The following is a 23,058-nucleotide window of genomic DNA, read 5'->3' on the forward strand; positions in this document are numbered from 1 at the left end:
CTTATATCAAATATTTTTGAAATGAAGAATTTCAAAACAATTCCATTTCAATTTATTTCATGAAATACTGAATTTTGCAGACTAACCACTGATATTTTTTCTCTTTACGCTCCAAGAGAAATAACAGTCTTGTTTCGGTGCTTACCTTTTTTTTTCTACGAAAGAGTGTTCACCTAAACATTGCCTCAAGAGATACTGAGTAGAATTGGCACTTTGTTCTGATATTTCAGTCGTACATGTAAGTAAAAGGGCATCCATCACTCTCTTATTAGGATGAAAAACACAGGCTGGATGGTTTGAATAACTCTTAAAATGTGAAAGTGTGGGAATGCTAAGATAGCGTGGTGAGAATATTACGCAGTCAATAGCATCTTAAAATTACAGAAAAGTTTTGTTTTTAGATAGCTGTTACCCGGGGTTATCTTTAACGTATTTGATTACCAAAAGCTCCTTTCACTTGCTGTGCGTAACAGAACTTTAGCACGTATGATTACTGTTCTTGGGGCTTCGAACCGCCAGGGCTTTGAAATTACACTCCTGGAAAAGTGCGGAAGAGATTTCGGCACTGTCAGAAACGGCTAGCCTCCAGCCTGTCGTACATCATTCTAGGAAACGGTAAAGATATGCAACTTCAAATAGGAACAGACAATTTAAGTCTCTTGCTGGGGGAATTGAAAGGAGGAATCTGTCAAGAAGATCACAGCACAGTTGATCTATTCTTCACGTGTTTCCAGGTAATTGCATCTCTCAGAAAGGAATGCGAGGTCGCGCTGCGCGTGGAGCCGGAGGAGCGAGCCCTGTTTCTACCACACGTAAAGGAGCAAACATGAAACAAACCTTGTTTGAATCGAGTTGGGCGAACTAACCCAGTTTGTATTATGACACCCCTAGAACAAACTGACCGCATTGTCTTATGGGGGACAACTTTCAAAATCCTTACCACGATTGTTAATTTAGTTAAAGAAATTACCTTGAGACTGGGTCGATCCAGATTTTAGGTCAAAGGATAGACTTTAAACCGGGCGTATTTACCTGTCAGTTCTCACCTCTCTGCAAGGTGATGTAGCCCAAGACAGATGGCTTTGCTTAGAGTGAGGAAGTGATTTAAATGATGCCAATTTTTACATCTGGGCCTGCACAGTGAAGGGTAAAAACTGTTTTCCTAGATAAATGTACTGAAAAGAGTTTTATGTGCCCTTTCCATTAATATCTCTGCAACATCAACGGAATTAATTTCCCCGGCCTTGCTCTTTATTTGAGCTAGGCCATGCGTTGCACTATAAAATGCCATTTAATACTCAAAACAAATTGGCAATTCAATTATAAAAGGCCCTTTTTACTGCCGAGTGATTGTTTTTACCTTTATGTGTAACCTCAGTAACCTCTCTATAATATAGTATTAGTAGGCGTACCATGACCCAATCCAAAAACATCGGGTCTTTTCTTCAGGCAGACTATTAGCATTCAGCTCTTTGGAACACCTATTGAAAGTCAATGGATATGTTTCATTTGTGAAAACACAAAAATATAATAATAATAATCCATTTTATTTAGAACTATAGTACAAAAGTAATGTTTTTTTAATCCAACTGCTTGTGTCCGAGTATTTTCATCGAAATGATACAGAGATTGTGAACAATAATGCATTTTTTCTGTGCATGCTGCCAATTTTCGCATCTTAAAGTTCAATTTTCTTCTCTTAGTCTATCTGTTCATACACGTTTTTTCAATTTACTATCCTTGCAAACAGATCACCGACAAGAGCTCTTGCTGCATTACTTACAATTCCCCTATGATTTGAATGATATTCTACCCAAATTGATAATATCTTACCAGCCGCAGCACTGTATTTGGTGTTTTGACTAACACACCCACCGGGTTTTGCTGATAAGGGGTGGGGGAGCACAAGGATGAAAAGATTCCCTGCCTCTTGATCGGTTAAGCTGTAATACACCAGGGCGATTTTACTATTGTATGTAATAATATAATGGATATTGCTTTATTTTTTTGTCTCGATTTCTATGTTGTACTTTGAGTTTGTGGAGGGGGGGGGGGGAGCGGGGGAGGGGGCCTGAAGCAAAGGGATACTCTAGGGTTAGGGAAGAATAATAAGATGGAACATACTTACAATCTAAAGTATTAAGTTTAAATTTATTTGGTTAAAATAGCGAGCCCATCGGAGCTTTGCCAATGAAAACCTATACAAAATAAGAAAATGGAAAAAAGAGGGTAATTAGAAGCATGAAAAAATGGTACACCCGTAGAAAAAAAACTACCTACTTATTCAAAGCGATTTAAAAGAAACTAGATAATCCAAGGGGAATAAAATAAGAATTGAAAGGACAATGGTGAGTTTTACAAAACATTCCCATGTGCCTAAAAGCTGGGGTAAGAATGGGGCTTTAATGACGCAGGACATGATTTCATCAGACAAAATTAATTGATTGGTTGAAAGCGTGTTCGCTGAGATGGAGCAACATTGATTTAGAACTTTTAGTGATGATCAAAAATAGATAACAGATAATATAATAAACAAGTAATACAATTATGGACAAAATTGTTACAGGCCTACGCTGTACATCACTGCGTCATGGGCATGAGTGTTTTATTTTAACTTGACTCATTGCTGCTTGATTATGAGCAATAAAGCCATGTAATTTTTTAAAATAGCATACATAAAAAGAAAAACAAATCCCAATTTTTATCTTATCCCGGAGACACAAAAAATATATGGATAAATGATGGGTCGGAAAACGTCAAAACATTGTGGGAAGGCAAAAACGAGATGCCCGATTTCCAGTTGTGACGTCGACATCAAGTTACATGTTGACGTCATGCGCTGCCATGTGTTCAGTTGCAGTGCAACCTCCTGCATTGCTGGTTATAATGTTTGTATGGATTTTAGGTGGCGACATCGGGCAATAAAAGTGTGATAACCCTGTAAGTTAACGTCCTTTTACAGAATTCCTTCATTTCTTTTTGAACTTTTAAAAGTCGATAGCTGTTTTTCTTTTATCAAAGGAAATAACAAGCTGATGTTCGAAAATAACTCTCATTCAGTTCCACTAGGATACAGATTCATCAATGTTGTTTTTATTAGAACATAGCAGGTTGTATTCATCAGATTCAAAGGCAATCGCAGTAGGGGTGAATATGGTATGAATATTCAATCACACGTTATCTGATAAATCTAGTACGCCGTGTTTCACTACTTATCAATCAAGAAAAAGGGATTTTAATTTTTTTTATGATGTATAGCGCAAAAATGATAAAATGGCAGATAGCACAGGATTGTGTGCGGTCCCAAAGCATAATTATCTATGGACAAAATGCTCCACTGAGTTCAGTTGCAAAAACAGGAAACGTCAGATAAGGAAGTAACAGCGCGGAAAACTCATTTGTGGAAAGGTATTACATTTTTATCTCCTTTCATCTTGATGTAACAGCGTTCGGTTCGGCTGAAATATTATCAAAGCGTCTGTTTAACGATTTTCACCCCATAGAGGCGAGAGAACGCGACACCGATCTGTATTTTTGCGTAAATGGCGATTCTTTTTACATAATGGAATCTGATACCTGATATTTCTATGAATTTGTTGCAGGTCCGTAGCCAGGGAGGGTTCGCGGGTTCGAAAGAACCGCCCCTTTTGCTGGGAAAAGGTCCACTCTGTGTAAAATCTGAGCTAGGTACATGAAGTTTTTATGGGAAAAGGTCCACTTTTTCAGAATAAGAACCCCCCTTTTGAAATTGCTGGCTACAGGCCTGTGTTGTTTTTAATGATGGACGTGATCGTGCGTCCAACAAAGCCGCAGCAGTACACCTTACATATGCAATGCTGCTTCCACATTAACCAGAATGTATTTCACTTGTTTGCCTGTTAACGAGTCAACTTGAAATGCTGGCTTATTTATTATTTATCTTCGTCAACTTTCATTATTTATTTCTTGCCTAATGCACCTGATCTTGTCATGTTACCTTATCCTTTTATCGCTTATTTTGTACCTGATGTCTGGGTGCGACACATGGTAGCTGAGGACAAAAAGATTTTATCAAATGTTTACGGGTAAATAGGAAAAGAAAAACGTGAAACGAATTGAAGGTTGACTATAGATGCACAAGACTGAACAGCCTCATTTTGAGTGTTTTTAAAAGTAGAAGCAAAAACTACTGCGTAACTCTAGCAACAAGAAAGTTAAAATGATTTATTTCATCGGCTGTACTTAAGTCACCTGTTGGTTCCAAGTTCATCTGTATATTACAGTCGTTGTCACCAGAACCATCATTATCACACCATTATATATAGCGTCGTCTCTAACACTTTAATCTAAACGACAAGAATTATGCGGGTTCTCGACTTATTATAGCTTTTGCAAAAAAGACCCCTACATATCAGAACCCATTGTATTATGCTTTATTTCACAAATAAATGATAATTAAAGTATCAAAATACATAAACCTGGCACAAAAGAAGGAAAACGGCAGTTCAGTACACATGCGACGGCCTAAACTGCTGCTGCACAAAGCACCTGTCTGCGGTGTGCGGAGTAGGATATTGATGTTTTGATACACCTGGTCACTCTGTCCAGTGAGCCACTGTCCGGCCACAATGGCCTTTCTGAGACCAATTACTTCATATCTTGCCACTCCTCCATGCAGACTTTGACATCTTAACAATGCCACGCAATGGGCAATCTCGCTGCAATGTGATGTACATTGTCTCTCCTATCAATATTGTACGTGAGTGTCCGTGATACTGTCGTGGCCTAGCCTACAGCGTGACGTGAAATACCATGACCCTTGATGACAGGTGTGGCATCATAGGGCACATAAGTTTATACACGTTCGATCAACTGCTAATGTAGGTTTCTGCTCCAGTAGCAGCCATAGCAATAATATTTATATTGTATTATATAGTGTGTTTGCTTGGAGCACGCGCTTTCGCCGACTACACCCAGGGCCTTAAGGCTGCTGAATCAGGTGTATTCGGCGTTATGCAGTGCTAGAACAGCAGCGTATTCGTTTTTATTTCTGACTTAGAAAAAAGGGAGAAAACAGCGATTTGATTGGAAGAGCTTATATAAACTCACAGCGCCGCTCGCAATAAGAGCGGCGTTCAGATTTGGTAAAACTCATCAGTCATGAGTAGTCTCTCAAGTCAGCGCGGGGAGGCAGTGGCTAGGATATCTTCATCTACAGACGATAAACAAGCGCTCGAAAGAGTCGGCGTTATCTGGAGGAGGTAAGACCTTATGTGACTCTTCAAAAACAATTAACATAATATACTGTGGTGTACATCATACCGCAAGATGCATGACTGAAAGCGAGACCGTTACTTGTCAGTTACGGAGATTTGTGACAACCGATCGTTTCGTATTTGTCTAATACTGCTTTCAACATTATGAAAGAGGGTTTCAGTTGGATTTCTACTTTGACCGGGTAAGCCATGGTTTGATTAGAGCACGTCTTCCTATTGTCTTTGCAGTTATCGAATATTATGTAGAATAGCTATAGAAGCTTTGTACAGAGATAGTCTTCGTCATTTGGTTGATCGGTTTTTTACGCCTTTACTGCGCTAGTCATTAGTTGTGAAAACAGCGCTGTTCATATAACCAATTTATTCTGACTGAAATGTGATGTCATCTGTCAATTTTACTTTATTATGACCTTTTTTATCTGCTTGGAGTGTAACAATATAAATGTGTTGTTTAAAGAATTTCTATTTGACTATAGATATCTCTGTTAACCGCTAAATAATGCATTCATTTCTATTACATTATTGCCCAGTTAATGGGGTTAGGATTTAAAAAGGTTACTCTGTAATGGCCCAAAGCATTGGACAAACTCTCCACAAAATGTATGATTTATTTAGTTATTTATGGAAAATCGGGATCAGAGGCATAGGCGCCAAAATCGCCCAACTACAAATTATGTGTTCCCCACGTCTATTAGACGTTGGTGTATTCCTATAAGAGTCTCGAAATTTAGGTGAGCAGCCATTACCTGCTGAACCTTGAGTTTAAGTCTATTATTTTTCACTAATAACCCTCTCTCTGGAGGAGTGCATTTCCATGATGGATCAACAGGCGACTCAGCGGGGTTGCGAACACGGGTCATTCCACAAAAAAGTGAACATTGAACTACGTCAGTGACGCACAAATTGTGAGTAAGATATTCATCATTTTGGCTAGTGACATTATTTACGCTGTTTTATACAACACTACCCTCCAATATAGAGAAAGGAGTAGCAATTCAAAAGCGATTTAAAACAAATATTACAAATAATGTTTGCGTCTCTGACGTGACTCAAATATTCACTTTTTTGGGGGGATTCACAGGTTATTTTATGAATCTACTGCAGAATACATCCACTATATTAAGATCTCCAGTTGCTAATTGCCGAAGTACCTGTGTGGGTATAGTAATAACCTAAATTAAGTTGTTTGAGAAGTCAATTTCAGTTGCGTAACAAATATGAGGCAAATAAGGGATTGAATCGGTTAGGATGGGCTTGAGTGTAAGAAATGACGGAGGCACCTGGTGCCATGAACTCGTACCGACAGCCGTCTCCCAGAACAAGCAGCACTTAACTCACAGTGCTCACCGATCTTGTCTCGCCAAAGACAGAACACGTGCATGTTAACGCGCGAAAATATTTTCAAACTGATATTTTAAAGCCACACAGGCAATAGTTTACACATGATGCGTGGTAAAAAATAAATAAATTGACTATCTGTTCAGCCGCCGGTTGATTTGTTCAAGGAGATATATAAACTCCGCATCTCCTTGGTTTGTTCAATTCGACATTTATCAAGTACAACTAGTTTCCGGCTCTAAAACATGCAGGTAACAATTCGTTTCCTGATAGGAAAGTAAATTGTCCTTTGGGATATGGTGTCTAGCTATCCCTGGCACTAGAGCTAAGTTGTTCTCTTGGGGTTGTGATTCCGACTGTTTGAAACGTGACTGCGGTACAGGCTTTAGGTACATTTGCACGGCAAAACGGCTATCTTCGCTGTCGACTCATGGCTGAAATCATTTGGGAATCTCTTTTCTAAAAAAACGTTGAAATTGATAGATGTTTTCCATCTAAAAATGTATTTTATATCTGAGACGGAAAATTACGGAATGTATGCCTTACTTCTACCCAGGATTCCGAAAAGTTTCGTGAAATGTCTTGCACTTTCGATTTGACAGCGATGATGGAGGTCTACATGAAACAACACACACTTCCTCTTACTTCCTCAGACAACACCTTGTAAAATCCATATAATTGGCATGTTTAGGATATTATCAGTGTTCTTCAAACTATAAAGCATATCCTCCAACATGGTGTAGGGATAATTTATTTCTAGTTGTTATTTATACTTGAATATAAATGGTCTATACTCCCTATTCGCGGTTAAGAAACTAAACCTTTAGCATAGATTATGACGCATGTAGGGTGAGGGGGGGGCGGAAAGGTCCTAGGGGAGTTGTCCAAATAAAATATTTCGTATTTTTAGGTCTTACGTTAGATTTAAACCGTGTGGAAAACAAGGATGTGGTAGGGTGGGGAAGATACAGTGAAGGCTGGTCGACGCTTTAGTAGGGCTTTTAAAACTGTGGAGGAATGTATGAAAATTGAAGCCAACATCATTATTATTATTCTCATTATTTTGTTTCATCGTTTATATATTTATTTATTTATTTATTTATTTATTTATTTTATTCTTGAACACATTAAGAGAACTTTGCTAATATATACATATTCATCATCGTGTTCGTATTAAATTGTCATGACGTTAACGCTATTATTACGATCCGGAAAAATGGCAGAGAAAATCTAGGGGTCAGCAACGCGCCAAGGGATACATTGTATCAGCCATGAATACGCTTATGGAGTGGGCATAGACATTGAAACGTTTCGAGTCGCTTCAAATTTCATGTCTCATATTTCGGTAATAGATAGATGGTAGTTGATAGGATCTTGACGATTAGAGATTTCTTAGCAAGTGCACCCGGGCTGACAACGCATCATTACACCAACACACTTAGTGACAAAAAAGGACGCGAAGTGCTTGTTTGCATGCAGATGAAAAAAAAAGAGACTTAACGGTATTTTGCCGTATGTCTACATTTAACTGCTAGGATTACCCCTTATTGACAAGATAATTTGATGGAACACGAAAATAAAGTGATATAAAAAGATACCTTTGAACAAAGAGCCAGTTATAAATATGTCTACCCTGTAGGGGATATTGGTGGCCTATACACAGGACCATTTCGACGGCTTGTTAGTTGCATTATGAGTGATTGGTTGACATTAAGTGGGAGACAGTTCACAAGGGTTCACATAATTTATTTCTCAGGTAAAAGGGTTAATACGCTGATGGAAATGTCATGAAACACGAGAAAGGACGCGATCACATACCGTAACGTCCCCCCTGGACCGGGTCACGTCAAACCAAGGACACACTTCTCAATTAGACTTATTGCTGTATTCAATTTAACGAAAAGAATTCAACAAACATTCTTAGAAAAAATATGTCACCAAAGTAGATTCATATTGAAGAAAAAAGACCTCGAACTTTAAAATTATGGTGAGCATCTTCTCCTATCAGATATATCTAAGTTCACTGATAAAATTTCGAACACACGGTCCACAGACTGGGTGTGGGGCTGGGGTCGAAAGAACCAAGCTTTTGGGCGGAAAAAGTTTGTTCTTAATCAAGATTCTAGGCTCGACGCCATTTCTCAAAAAGGCCCACTTTTTCAGAAATAGAACTCAACTTTGAAATTGCTGTCTGTAGCCCTTAGTGAGGACTTAAAGGGATAATAACTCTTCGTATGAGATCTATATTTCACAATAAAAACATTGTGAATAACTCATAGAAATATAATATATTCTGTTTTACCACAAAAACGGCAGTTATAGCTATTATTCTGATATCTGAGCTTGTCTTTAGACCATGTGACCTCCATTGATGGCTATATTCTGTTAAAATCTCTTAAGAGATTTTAACAAAAAACCAAACTTTTTAGAAGAAAACCAGGGACTAACTTTGAATGTAAAAATGGATTCATTAACCATTGGTAAGTATGGGAAAATTGTTGTTTACTCCAGGAAAATTCATTTTTTGGCCGTGACGAAGAGTTCTTATCCCTTTAACAATGAACGCGTATGTTTACTGAGGACTCGTTAACAAAACTGGGTTGACCCTTTCCGTCTGAGTTCGCGGTGTCAACTAGCGGTTTTAGTTTTAGCCTATAGTATTCATTTATTTTGTCCAAACACAGGTGAATAGAAAATGAACTCAAGGCTTAAACTGCAATATTTTCGCCTTAAAATCACGTTTTGCAACCTGATTAGGCAAGGCAACACGGTAAAAATCAATGCCCGATATTGGACACTCTTTGTATTTCACGTCAAGAAGTTCGTGCTGAGATTTATGCTGTTCACATTCGAACGGTGTTTTATTCTTTCGGTTTTAGTCATATATTGTTTGGTTTCATTATATCTAGGGCTAGCATCGATTTACGCCTAGATTAGTTCGAACAAAGGAAATTGACGCAAACTGTTTTTAAAACATTTCCTTCTATTCTTTCACCCAGTGGAACTGTTGTATTGATTGCGGAGCCTAAAGCTGCATTATGTTGTTGCGCTTTTTTTCGATTGGTCATAATGGAAGCAATGAAAGGTCAAATACCATTGGTTCTTGAGGACATGTGAGGGCACTTATTTAATTTGGAAAGAAAAACATAGCCGCTCTCTTAAACTTTACGGTTTTAGGTCAGACAGAAAATACGATGTTCCGACTGAACGCCGCAGGCAGTGTGATACCTGGTTAAGAAAGCCCAGGTAAGTTTTACGACAGCGTCGCTGTTTAAGCTGCGTTCAGTAACAAATGTAAAGGTATTTTTTTAGTTCTGCGTAGACAGCTGCTCCACTTGTTATCCACGTAAAAAATCCACAAATACCACATCAGCTGGCATTTGAGAAAGTAATTTGGCATTTCAACGGTCCATCAACTGATTATGGAGTAAGCAGCTCATCTACCATTGATTAAATAACTGAGATTAGTCCTTGTCACCTGCCGTCTGTTAGGCTGGCGGGAAGGTGATTACAATGCTGATGGCAGAAGGAACGCGGCGGTGAGTGTTCTCGGTGCTGGGTTGCCTTTATGTTTGGATTCTTTGATTTCCTACTTGAACTCTGATTAAACCTTGTTCGTGGTGTAAGTTCCTCACAAGGGAGCTAGATTACGTTATTTCTCTGTAGAATTTTACATTAGCTTCATATGCTATTATTGGAGTTTGCATTTAACAACAAAAATATGTATAGCGGCGACTTCGAAAGAAGATACAATATTATTATTATTATTATTTAAAATTTTATGATCAGATTCAAAATCTTTTCTCGTTTTCGTCACTGACACCTTAGCACAACCTTGGTCATAAAAATACTGTTTTGAAAAGTGCACATAAGTTTGGTATGTCAAATATTATAGCATTTATAGAAAAACAAACAAATTGCATGTGAAGATTTGGTGTTTTTCTGATGTTTGGACTGGAAAAAAATGCTTTACTAATAGGTTTGCCTTTAAATAAATATATTTAGTTCATTCCCTTGCGAATGTGCAAGGATGTGAGTGACCAGAGACCTTCTTAAACCACACAAAATGTATGACTAAGTTATAGAAATAAATATTTAATTGTTGTCGCTCAAGTGGGTTTAAGTTCTGGCGACGAAGACGAGATGTTTTTTTTTTTTTTATTCAGAGCTCTATCAGCGATTTTACGTGGGATTTGGTAAAGTTATATAACTTTTGTCGTCCGTTTATATAAACATATATACTATGTGTTGGTGAAAAAGTGTAAAACCTTAAGTAATTTTACTGAATATTCATAGCGCAGAATTAGGTAATTCATTTTATCAGTCACTCGTACCTCTACGTAAAAATACACACGCACTAATTATAATGTGGAAAGAATACATTTGTCAATGTGAGCAGAGTGCTTAAAATATATTACACTTTATCTGTCTGAATAGCAAACCAAATACATTAAATGTCAACTTGTATGCGCAAATGCCACTATGATAAGCTTTGTAATAGCATCTCCAATACCTCTCTCGTTTCTGTAATATGCAGGGATTCCACATCATTTAGATACATTATCGTTAAAAGGGATAACTCGTTTTTTAATTAAACCGAGTAAGTGGTTATCAGAGGGCTTTTGTCAAATTGATTTTGTCGTATTGACATTAAACCTCACTTATTTACTTTCGAATGAAGTGCAAATAGACCAGCATATGCCAAGAGAAATCTAAATTTGCCGGAATTGGAAAGCATTCACGTTTTTCATTTCCATAATTCCATGGATGCCAGCTTGAAGCAGACGTCAATGGGGGATTAAGTAATGTTCGCTGAATACAGGTCCAAAAGGATTTGCTTTGCTTTCACAACTTAGATTCAACGACTCAGGGCCTAAACATGCCGCCCTGCCTGGACGTGATAAACACTCGACAAACCTGACAAAAGTATGCAGTGGAAACCACTCCAGATCGTAGCTGAAACTGCATAACCAGCACCTGTATGTCACAGGCCAGAATATTACCCGCAAGACATCCAATGCTGTCTGAGTTGTGGACGCTAGGGTGGTAACCGTTGGAACGGTAAGGATGCAGGCAGACTTGGTGTAGGATGAGAACGTTGTCACGTTGTTCTGGCAAGCTATTTAGGGAAATGTTGCATGCATACATTAGCTTTGACATATATATATATATATATATATATATATATATATATATAGATTTGGTGTACAGTTTGCTGTAACGCTGTTGCAAAATTTTCATGCATTTGAACTGGTCGCTGCCCTGTGCGCTGTTTACATGTGGGTATGGTGATTTAACTCTGACATCGTTCAGGTCCTAAATCTTTATTGTGATGGCATTGCAAGTGGTTGAGGCCATATCTCTAATGTCAGAAGATGATGTGCGGGGCGACACGCATGCATCAAGCAGTCGCGTATTATTTGAATATTTTTCATATAATCGTACTTATGAATCCCCCCTCCGCCGTTGACCCGTGACTATACCTATGGCAGCGTCTCACTGGTGTTTTAACCCATTTGCTTTACGTTCCCCTTGGGCAAAGCTCAATAGAAACAATACAAACCTTATTGCACAAAGTACCAATGATTAATAATCACCCAGCGCTTTGGCAGATATTAAAACAATAGGCAGAATTGTCAGGTGGTTAGTCGCCCGCTTAATTGTATCATCATTAATAATAGCCGAGAACTAATTTGAACACATGCGCCCAACTCCGCTGTCAGACACAGGCATTTTAATATTCAGTGAACTCAATACCTGAAATGTTCGTCAAATTTCTCTCTGCATGCTGAGATTGCGATGGGTATACATTTACCATGACTCAAACCATTATTTTCTAATCAAAGCGACCTTTATTGAGTTGCAGTTCTGTGTGACGTTGGCGTAAAATAATAACTCTGGACACTGCCAATTCTCTTCATTTCAGATGCAAACTTAATTTTTTCAGTTACGCAGCAGAAAAAGGAGTATAGGTGTTAGGTTGAACATAAATCAAGTTAGTATTTTTCTCCATCCAAGTAATCCCTGGTGGGACGGTTAAGGAAACAGCGTGAAAAACAATCAGTCATTATTCAGTCGTAGATATACCTGGAGGAATTACTAAGGTCCACCGAGAAATGGGATATTGTATACCGTATATTTCTCACAGACAAAACAGCTTGAACAAGTTAGGTCAATCTCCGCTATTGCCAGTGGTTTGGAGGGTTCACATCCGTCAATAGTTGATCAAAAGTTCTGTCTGGTTATTTTCTTCAATTGTAGCCATTTTGTATTTTCTCTTTTCTCAGACTGAAATTTGCAAGTTTTTATTTCATTACATGTCTTTAAAAACGTTAAAAATATAGAAATGCAGGTATTGTAAATTCTACAATAATTTAAAATATGAGAGAAATATCGGTAGTGATGAGATATAACTCTCCTAGAATTGAGTAATAGCAGCAGAAGTATGTATTGATAATTCAAAATTGCCGACACCCAAGATGGCAAACGTTAAGCACAGAATATAATCTAAATTACATTTGCATCTTATCTAAACATACATATTATCCTGCTAGGAAATTTGTCAAATACTTGTGAAAGTATTCACGAGGCAAGAATGTTACATAGGTAATGAGACTTTGTGTACTTTTTAATACATGATAATGGCATTTCATTTTGGATAGTGTTAAGTGTTTAATTTTTCATTAAGGTGGCACTGTCCTTGTCTATTACCAAGTCGGTAAAATAGAATTAAACAGATCGGAAGAAAGCATCGTATGTATAGGAGCTAGATAATTGTTTTAGCCTTGTCTTCAACTTGGCTGTCTCGCAGACAGATGGGGCAACATCTCCATATCAAGGCATAATCTCTGTATGTATCTCTGCGTTTTGAACTTATGTGATCATTTGTAAAATCTGGCGCTAGTGAAGTAAGCGCATTTTTGTTAAAACCCATATGAAGAGGCTGTATTTATGAAACTATCTAATCCATGAACCATGACATTTGGCTGTTGTAATTGATTTTGAGTCGAATTTTTCTGTCTAAGAGACGAAGATAAGCACATTGTTGCACAGAATGTAGTATATGATCCGTATATCTGGTGGCATGTGATCAATACTTAGAAAACTCAATGTACTTCATGTTGGTGCCTCCTGTAGCATGGGGCGGGTAATGATGTACAACCATATTACTGTTGGGTTAAATTTACTGGAAGTCATTTAGATAAGCTTTGAAAAATGAGACAGTTAGGCAACAACAGGCCGCCAGGATTCATTTCAATTCGTGTGTTACATTAAGAGGGCCAGTTCACCCATGATTTCCCTTATGTGCAGTGAAACATGTAGTTCGTTTAATGTCTCCCTTTTGTGCTTAAATTGGGGATATCACCTGTTTCATCTGTAATGGTTTGTTAAGGTAATTTCATGTCATTTGTTCCCTTTGCTGATCTGTTAAACGCAATGGCATTAGCACCTTGTGCAATATAGCGCGTTCATGATGATGATGTCTTTAATGTCTCTACGCTCCAAGGAGATGTAGACAGCCTTGTGTTTCATATGTGCCAATCTCATATCTAAACAGTTCACTAGACCGTGAAACACTAACCTACACGAAGGTCTAGAGACGGACACAGTGAAATCTGCCAAAGAGACGATTATAGTGAAGGTTTTGTGGATTGATGTAAAAAAAATATCAATCATCTGCAACGCGCTTTTACTATATAGCCTAGAAAATGAGTGAACCTTGATGTCACACCTCAGAAGGAAAATCCTATAGAGTATTATCGAGGGCTTCGTAATCATTGTTTTCGTGACGTGGGCAGTAACATGATTACACGCTCTATTGATTTGTCTCAGACAAAATACATTTGAAATGAAGTAATTCATAGCCGAAAAGAGGTTCTTACAGATCTACGTTATTTTGAATTGATAAGAGAATTGTGAAAGCACGAGTTTCAAACCCCTTGCGATTCCGTCGATGACATAACAAATCCGTCTCGTATTCGATTTCATTAGGAGCCAAGCTAAAAGACCGCCCAATCATTTTCGTACTGGAGATAAATTAAAGTGATATGACGGTTTTGTCTCTAAGCGCGATAATGGACTTTTCATGGCATGTAAGTAACGAACACAGGGACAGAGTAACACTTTTTTTGCAACTTGACTCTCGGATCCTCAACGATTTTAGATTAATTAAAAAGATATGTACCAACCCTTCTGGAATCTCAGCCTTGCCAGCGTTCATTTTGGGTATTCGATCTTATTAGTTTGACTTACCGATAAACGTAGACTACATTTGTCATATAGACGAACATTAGTGGAGATTTATACTGTATCTTATGTTTTCGTCATCGAACAATATGCGCCCTGGAATATTTTATCTATGAACCGCTTATTATAAAATATTTATTCTCTGTCACGCGACTTATTGAATACGTACTTGCATTAGTCCACTTTGCTTTCTGTAGTAGGGTCGGACTTTATATTACTGACTTTCATGTTTCATTTGCTTTACTGGCAATCGATACGGCCATACCAATGTGGCCATCTAGATAACAGATAACAAAAATGATGTCGATAGCCTGCATAGATACTTCTTTCGACTAATGTGTTTGATGCACCGCACTGTCGCAGCACGGCTTATGAAAATGTCGTTCGATTGGTCTTAAATCATATCAGGTTGCATTTAATTAAAACATCGAAGACTTCAAATGATTGGTGATAAAAACCACCTTCGCAGTAGTGAACCTTGGCATGATTCGAGAAAAAATACCCAAATCAAGTTTTGGCCAAAGTTAAATTCTGTTTATTAAATGTGGAGTATTAGATTCCGATGCTGCAGCACATTTTTCTCTCTGTGCCTGTAGTTCAGTCTTTCTGTCTCTCGGGATTTTTAATAGAGAAATCAATGATAAGTGTTCACTAGCACACGAAACACAAACACACACGCAATATTGCTTTCCATTTGTCTACATCAATTGTTTTTACGGATAAATCTTCAAAGAAAAATTTAATCAAGCTTATAACAGTTAAGTTGACGTGGATGGTGGTTCGTTATTTTTATGTACAGTTTATGTTGGTTAAAGTACGTTCTGCCTGAGACTACACTTCGTTTATACTGAAAAATGTTTGTGTGGAACAATATATGCACCTTTTAAATGGCTTCATATGTATCATTGCACCCAGATATTTTAGACACCAATTCATATTCAAGTTTACTTATTGATAACGTCTTATTTCTCCAACAAGTTTGTATGACAAGTTGCCTGTCCCTGTAAATAAGTAATACGACGTTTATATGGGTTAGGTTTATTGATCACTCGCGTTTAGTACTTTCATTTCAACTCTTCTACACGGCTACAAGAGATAAGCTCCAAATGATTCAAAAAGCAACTTTCCTGACCATGCTTTGTAGATAATGCATAAGCTCAACGTTATCTTGTTTTAAATGTACTGTAGAGAATAGACAGAAAAAAAGGTCCGCATTTAACCAGGTATAAATTGAAACCCTCTGTGGTTACCTGGTGGCGCGCAATGAAATAAGTCAGTCTGACATGGGCGGGGAAAGGATATTGTAACAGATAATCCTAAGTTGATGTACAGACGCCCTCTCCCAGTAACACGAATATTCTTGTTACTCATGTATGTTTTCGTTACTTTTTTCCAGTGTCTGACCGCACAGTAGAACGCTGTGAACTGATTTAGACCTCAACTCGAGAAGACAAGCTACATCGCTGAAGTTATCTTTACTCAGTGGAAGCGTGCTGCGCGAGACAAATGTTTCCAATCTAAGGTTTTTAATGGTTCAACACGGAAGGAAATGACCGTCTGCCGACCAGCCTCATTGGCTTGAACAACTTGCTTAACTGACTTAATGGATGACTGATTGATATAACAAAACATTCAACTAAGAGGATATTACTCAACTGAAGTCGAGCCAATATAAAGCGTGAATATCCAGGACATGGCAATGAGTGGGGACAGTGGTTCACCAGAATTGGCAGCTCCAGATTTGACCAGGTCTAAGAACTGGCAGCCAGCTGTAATGTTGAAGAAGTTTGGAAGGTACGGCAAGGAAAATGGTTGCTTGCGTTACCCAAGTGGTATTTCGGTGGCGGACAACGGACTGATATACGTCGCTGACAACCGGCTCAATAAGGTGCTAATATACGACATCGAAGGCTCTTATATTTCTTCGTTTAATTGTAGTGGTGCTGCGTCCGTCACTGCCCTACGGGACGGCAACCTTGCCATAGCGTCTTACACAGGGTCAACGTGGCTCAGTGACTCGTGCGGACTACACGTCTTCACCCCTGATGGCCAGTGTGTGAAAGCTTTTAAGAATGTCCCCGCTGCCACCAGCGTGGCCGTCAATGCCAACCACGAGTATATCATAGTGGATCCAGTGGAGCAATGTATCAGCGTGATCAACAGCCACGGGGACATTGTCCGGCAGTTTAACAGAACTGGGAGAGGGGAGGCCAAACTGCCCTTTGCCTTGACTGTGAACAGTAGAAATGAAATAGTGGTTTCTGACACTTCTAATAACTGTGTCAAAGTTTTTAATAACTTGGGTGTTTGTTTGAATCAGTTTGGACAAAAGGGCAAATCACAGCACATGACCATGGCCATAGCACCGGACGGTTCCGTCATTCGTTTCAATAAACCAAAAGGGATTTGTGTGGATTCCACTGACAACATATACGTGGCAGACAGTAAAAATGGTCGAATCCAAATGTTCACCCCCGACGGACAGCATCAGAGATCGATTTTGATGTCTAGCCCCAAATTCTTCAGAAAGACTGTGGCACCGGAAGCCGTTGCCATGGCACCGACAGGTGAATTGTTGGTCTCCTGTGTTGGTGATTTTACGGAAATCCGAGTTTATGCGTTGTAAACCGTTGATTGAGTGGCTGGCGAATTTCAAAGGTTGTGAAACGACCTGTTGTTAAGATTTTTGACTGGTTTTCATTGTTGTTTTTCCTTTACGGAAACACTGGTTACGAAATGGCCTAGCCACCATAAATTTGTTCAGTAAATTAAATTCCTCACTTTAAGGAATGGCTTGGATACACAGTCGTAATACAGTTTTTTAAGCTTACAATTAGGTGCAATGAATAAAAAGAACGAACGCCAAAAATTAAAGACATTGTTGGTTTTACTGATTAAGTAAGGCTGTTCAGGCGTTTTCATTAGCTTAGGAAAACAGGAACTTAATCTGCCTTACGGAATAATTGGCTTTTGTGTTGGCATAAACAATATGGGAAAGTGCCCGCATTCTACCCATATGTCCATCAACATACCTGCAAGGTATCCTCAGAGAGCAATGTTATCTCATATACTGTCAACGCAACACGTTCTGAAAGCCATATATAATGACCCATGGTCGGTTTGCCATTAATACTTTATGTGGAGGCTCTAATAACTGATTTTCAATAGCACCTGGACTCTTTTTTTCCTGGAAAAGACATTCTGCAATCCATACTTATTGGAATGCAAGTAGACCACAAGGCTAATTTCCTTTATTGCTTGCCTGAAACTTACCTTACCTGCGCTTTGATGTCTTTGCCTTCTAGTACTAGATGTACAGAAAACTTGTTTTTTATCATACCTTGGTGTATGTTTTGAACGCACACACATTATACTTATGGGTATTTATATTGCTTTCGTATTATATGTACAAATAAAATACAGCTTATTTTCAAATACAATTAAAGATCATCCTTATATTTGAAAGATGTTTTTTTATCATTTTGAATTATTTATACGTGTGATAGAATACCAGTATGCAAATATTGATCCAAAATTCCAATTAGAATGTTTTATCTTTGTATTTCCTTGGCAAGTGTGTACTCACTAAAGCTAAAAAGAGGGATATTAAAGGCAGTATGGCGATTTACAGACTTTATTATGAAAAATTAGATAACATGTATTGATATATACACGGGTACAGTACGACACGTATAAAATTAGTAAGTGATGTGTCTGGATTTTTACTTTCCTCACTAACAATACTTATTGTGTGTGTGTGTGTGTGCATTAGTTTAATTTTTGCTGTACTGTACACACTTGTATGTCAAGACATTTTATCTAGCTTTTCATGATAAATATTGATTCATTAAAAGTGCACACTTTTAAAACAAAAAATACTAATATGTTGTTAAAACTGCGAAGCCAATAAACGAGAAATTATGATTTATATTAAACAGCGAACAACACATATTGCAGGATCCAAATCTTATCTTTTTTTAGAATCACTAATGCAATGTGAGGTTTGGGCAGATATATAGGGTGTAGATCATATAAGTGTAACCAAAGTTGATCACTCTCAAATTACTTTTTACTGGGAAATTATCCACATTGGCGTTTATTTACCTAATCTTGGCGAACATATCTAGCTTTTTCTTCAGCGCTTGTAATATAGTAAAGGTGCTTTGGAAATTGGCATTTCCCCAAACCTGGAGAGTTAAACCAATAAACGTTTCATTTGCCGTCTCTCAGGAGATGGAAAAGTTGAAATTACCAGAGCTTCGGGTTGTGATCTTATCTCTGAAGCCATAAAGTCACTCAAAAATATTGGAATTCTCATCAGGCAGAAAAGACGAATCATATTGCGACATCCGATGAGCTTTATTCAATCCAAAACAGATAGTGTAACCATATTTCTCTTGGTGATTTTGCATCTTATTGAATCTTATCGTTATGTCTTTTTTCGTATTGCATGTCTACATGCCGTTTCCTTTATGAGCTGAATATCCACATGGTATTTTCGAGTGATTGCTTTTCAGTCTATTCACAAATGATAAATTGATCGGAAGCAAAATTGTATCGCGGCAGCTGGGTTATTAAGGCTCAAGTCTTTCTACTTTACACTAAGTATGAGTTTTAACTGATGTTCGCCTTATCTCATACCAAGTACAAAACGACCTCAACGCGTGCATTGCCTACACTCGTATTGTGTCAGTAAATTAAACATTGTTATGATTGGTGTGAGCCACTGAAGAGGTGCCAATTAATATCCAATCAAATAAAGCTACCACACTTCGTACGGGTTCGTTCAATGTTGCTATAGCTGCATGTATGTATGTTGTAGTACTTTCAATTCGGAAATTGCCTGTGCGTCTAGATTCCAATGAAAATAAAAGCATTAGACACCGACTATTATTAATCATACGTGTAAAAATGACTCACTTGAATAATTAAAAGAGAGAGAGAGAGAGAGAGAGATGAGCTCTTTCAAAAAAAAAGAAAAAAAAAAAAAAAAAAAAAAAAAAAAACAATGTGGCTATGATTGAATGTTGGAGATTCAGAATAAGTATCACCAGTGGCAACGGCACTTATTGGTTTTTATTTATTGCGTGATCATATCTTATATTTCATCTGTATAAGAAGTATGGTTTGAGAAATAAATTCAAAAGATTATATCCCCATTGTTGGGCCCTATGCGTTTTATTAATCGGGACTACGGAGTTCTCTGCAAGCTGCCATGTTAACAAGATCAGATTATGGGGGGTATGTTTATTGAAACAACCAATGTACTGTAACAAAATTTTAAAATGCATAAAATGGTAAAAAGTACAGAATAAAAAGCCTGCGCGTGCACTGTGCATACCGCATTTAACGAATGCGAAGGAAAAGTAAAGACGAATTAAAAATGAATCTAAATGGACCATTTCCACTTCAGATCTCTTTTTCAGTGTTGAAGAAACTGCCCCTGCTTTTAAAAAGTGCGAATGTTGCCGGGAATTTTAACTGGTTCATGCATCCATTAAATATTGCGATATCGCCTTCTTCTCATGTGGATGACTGGCAACCTGGGGTCAAAACGTGGCAGTTATACGTGTATTCTGTGGAGCCCCAAAGTATCAATATTTTTAAAATTTTGAATCTAACCTACCTAGACTATAACTTAAAGTTCCTATTGGAGAATGGTGATTCTCTGGTAGGGGTGATCCGGAGTCATTCTTACCCAGGTTATCCATGTTGAACCTGGGGATGTGCAAAAATCAGAAACTGTCAGGCAAATATTTTTCCTGTGGCACTACTTTTCTTTAGTGTTGGAAATACAATCATTTATCTGGTGACTATGGCTACGGCTTATTTAGATAGAAAAAGTAAGCTTTCTCTAACAGATTCGCACTAGTTCCTCAAGTCCTCAACAGAATCAATTAAGAAATCTGATAATTTGCCACCGCCTCATACCTTGGATACCAGCAGAACGCTAGACGGTCTACTTAACCGGACCATGATACCAATCAAGTGATTTTATGTTGCATCTCTGGAGAAACTGATTTCCACAATCACGCACGTGAAGGTGGCGCCCGAGGGCAGATAAAAGGCTAACACCAAGGGGGTTCAACTGTCTTCTGAATCAATGTTATTAATATCTTGCCTTTTTTATTTGCCGAAATGAGGTAAATTCCCTTCGGTTTTTGGCCAGCTGTCATTTCTGCAGCTTTCCCCTTCAACTTACTTGAGATTGGACACCCAGCGAGTCCAAACTTATACCTTTGATATGCACGCAATACATTTTGTAATTTGGTTCTTTTAAAGGCATAACAGCTGTTCATTTGGGCCAAAAAATGAATTTTCCTGGAGTAAACAGCAATTTAACTATACTTACCAATGGTTGATGAATCCATTTCTACATTCAAAATTTGGCCCTGTTTTTTTTTTTTTTTTTTTTTTTTTTTTTTTTTTTTTTTTTTTTAAGTTTGCTTTTTTGTAATAAATTATTACAGATTATTACAGAGTATAGCCATCTGTGGAGGTCACGTGGTCGGATGGCATGCACATATTTCAAATTTATTGCTATAACTGCCGTTTTTGTGGTAAAATAGAATAATATTATATTTCTATGAGTAGTTTACAATGTATTTATTGTGAAATATAGATTTCATACGAAGAGTTGTTATCCCTTTAAACTTTTTATTGGCACTGTTAACATAAATTGTTGATAATCATCAATCATCTGTGCGGCATTACAGAAATTAATGTTACTATTTGAGATGACTTTCTCTCAAGTCATATCTAGACTTATAGAGCATATGCATAAGTGTCTGTGAGTGCTTTGTGGGGGATGCATGCAGAGAGCACCATTTAATCGGGGTTCTTGCAATTATCCAGGCGGGACTGAAACAGATTTTGGAGTTTGAATATAACTTAATCTAAAAGAGGTACACTAAATATTAATCTCTTTTCAAACCCATAGACGACGTCTGGCTTTATAACCTTAGGTCATGTCAGGCGTAAATATGGGACGTTTTGTTGTCGCTGCGTTATTCCGTCAAGGTATCATAAATGCTGAATTACATTACAATGGTGTTGGTTACATCGGGTATATATTATTTCTTTCCCAGTAGAATGGAATTTATGAATTTTTTCAAAATTTAAACGGTTTGCTTCTTTTACTCTTTTGTGTAGGCGATACAGTGCTTTGCACGGCTACCCTTTTTTTTTTTCAGAAACCCGCATCAGTAAATGTCACCTTAGGCACTGTATTACATGATTCCAGACAGTGCTTTAGTCCATGAAATTGACTGAAAATTTTTACTGTTGCGGTATTATGATATTCGCATTGCACCAATTTAGGTTTTTACATTTCCTTAAACCCTTGGATGATAAATGACATCTAACACACCTATTTTTGTTGCCTTCTTTTATTGAAATCTCGTGTTCCCATTAAGCTAAGTGGCTTGATGCAATAGAAGTGTTGCAATATAATTATGAAATAGCTGCAACGAAACGCTTGTTCCAACCTTTTTCTTTTCCATTTTTTTTCACCTGTAAATGTAATACAGTACCATACCTAATCCAATCCATAAGCTCTACTCCGTTGTGCCCACTGGATTTCAATTGTACGGTAGGGGCCTACACGTTTCAGGTCTTGTGGGACACTTTGAAATTGGGAAGCATTTTTTCCGCAGTTTTGTCAAGTTTTGCTTTTGGCTATAACCGCCATAAAACCTATTTTTATGCCACGATTTAAAACACTTGTTGTGTTTTAATCTCACAAATTACAATTTTAAAAAATCTTTTGCAATCCTTTAATCAATGAACCAAAAAGGGTATAGTCATTTTAATCAAAATGTGCATGTATATTTGCTCCTCCAAATACTAAAATCCAGATCACAAACAAATGCAGATATGTATCTTAAAAGATGTTTGATAGAACATACTCCCAATATCCTATGGATCCGCTAGGAGGCAATCAAATCGCGCCCCTATACGGGTATGTGACTTTAATCTTTTACGGATATCTGAGAGAGTTTGGAGTCTGAATCCACCTGTGACTGTTTTATAATACAATACCACTGCTGAAAGCATGTGAAAGATGATGCCGTGAATTATCTTATTTTTATAATTTAACATCAAAATTCAGCTCTTGACGAAGTTCTAGACATGAAGCAGTTTGAATAACTACAGGTGTGTAAAAAAGAAAAAAAAATTGGATATGCACATCCCATGCAAGATATCAGCCAAATACAGC

The 23,058-nt window shown here is 37.7% G+C and overlaps 1 protein-coding gene across 5 annotated transcripts; it reads left to right on the forward strand.

Annotated features, from left to right (window-relative positions):
* Positions 1–494: 494 nt before the first annotated feature.
* LOC106182015 (uncharacterized) lies at positions 495–18,298 on the forward strand. 5 transcript variants are annotated; one of them, XM_087005600.1, is made up of 3 exons: positions 4,768–5,240; positions 11,450–11,654; positions 16,237–18,298. In XM_087005600.1, the coding sequence occupies exon 3, from the start codon at positions 16,534–16,536 to the stop codon at positions 17,464–17,466; it is 933 nt and encodes a 310-aa protein (XP_086861726.1). In that variant the 5' UTR covers positions 4,768–5,240; positions 11,450–11,654; positions 16,237–16,533; the 3' UTR covers positions 17,467–18,298. The 5 variants fall into 5 exon arrangements, with proteins under 5 accessions (XP_086861728.1, XP_086861726.1, XP_013422076.2 ...); XM_087005602.1 differs by lacking the exons at positions 4,768–5,240; positions 11,450–11,654 and adding an exon at positions 495–734; XM_013566622.2 differs by lacking the exon at positions 11,450–11,654.
* Positions 18,299–23,058: the final 4,760 nt, after the last annotated feature.

Source organism: Lingula anatina, chromosome 2, assembly GCF_051362555.1.
Source record: "Lingula anatina isolate TDL-2025a chromosome 2, LinAna3.0, whole genome shotgun sequence".
Taxonomy (NCBI): Eukaryota; Metazoa; Brachiopoda; class Lingulata; order Lingulida; family Lingulidae; genus Lingula; species Lingula anatina.

Coding starts and splice junctions, on each gene's coding strand:
- LOC106182015 (XM_087005602.1), top strand. CDS start 16,534: ATGGCAATGAGTGGGGACAGTGGTTCACCAGAATTGGCAGCTCCAGAT.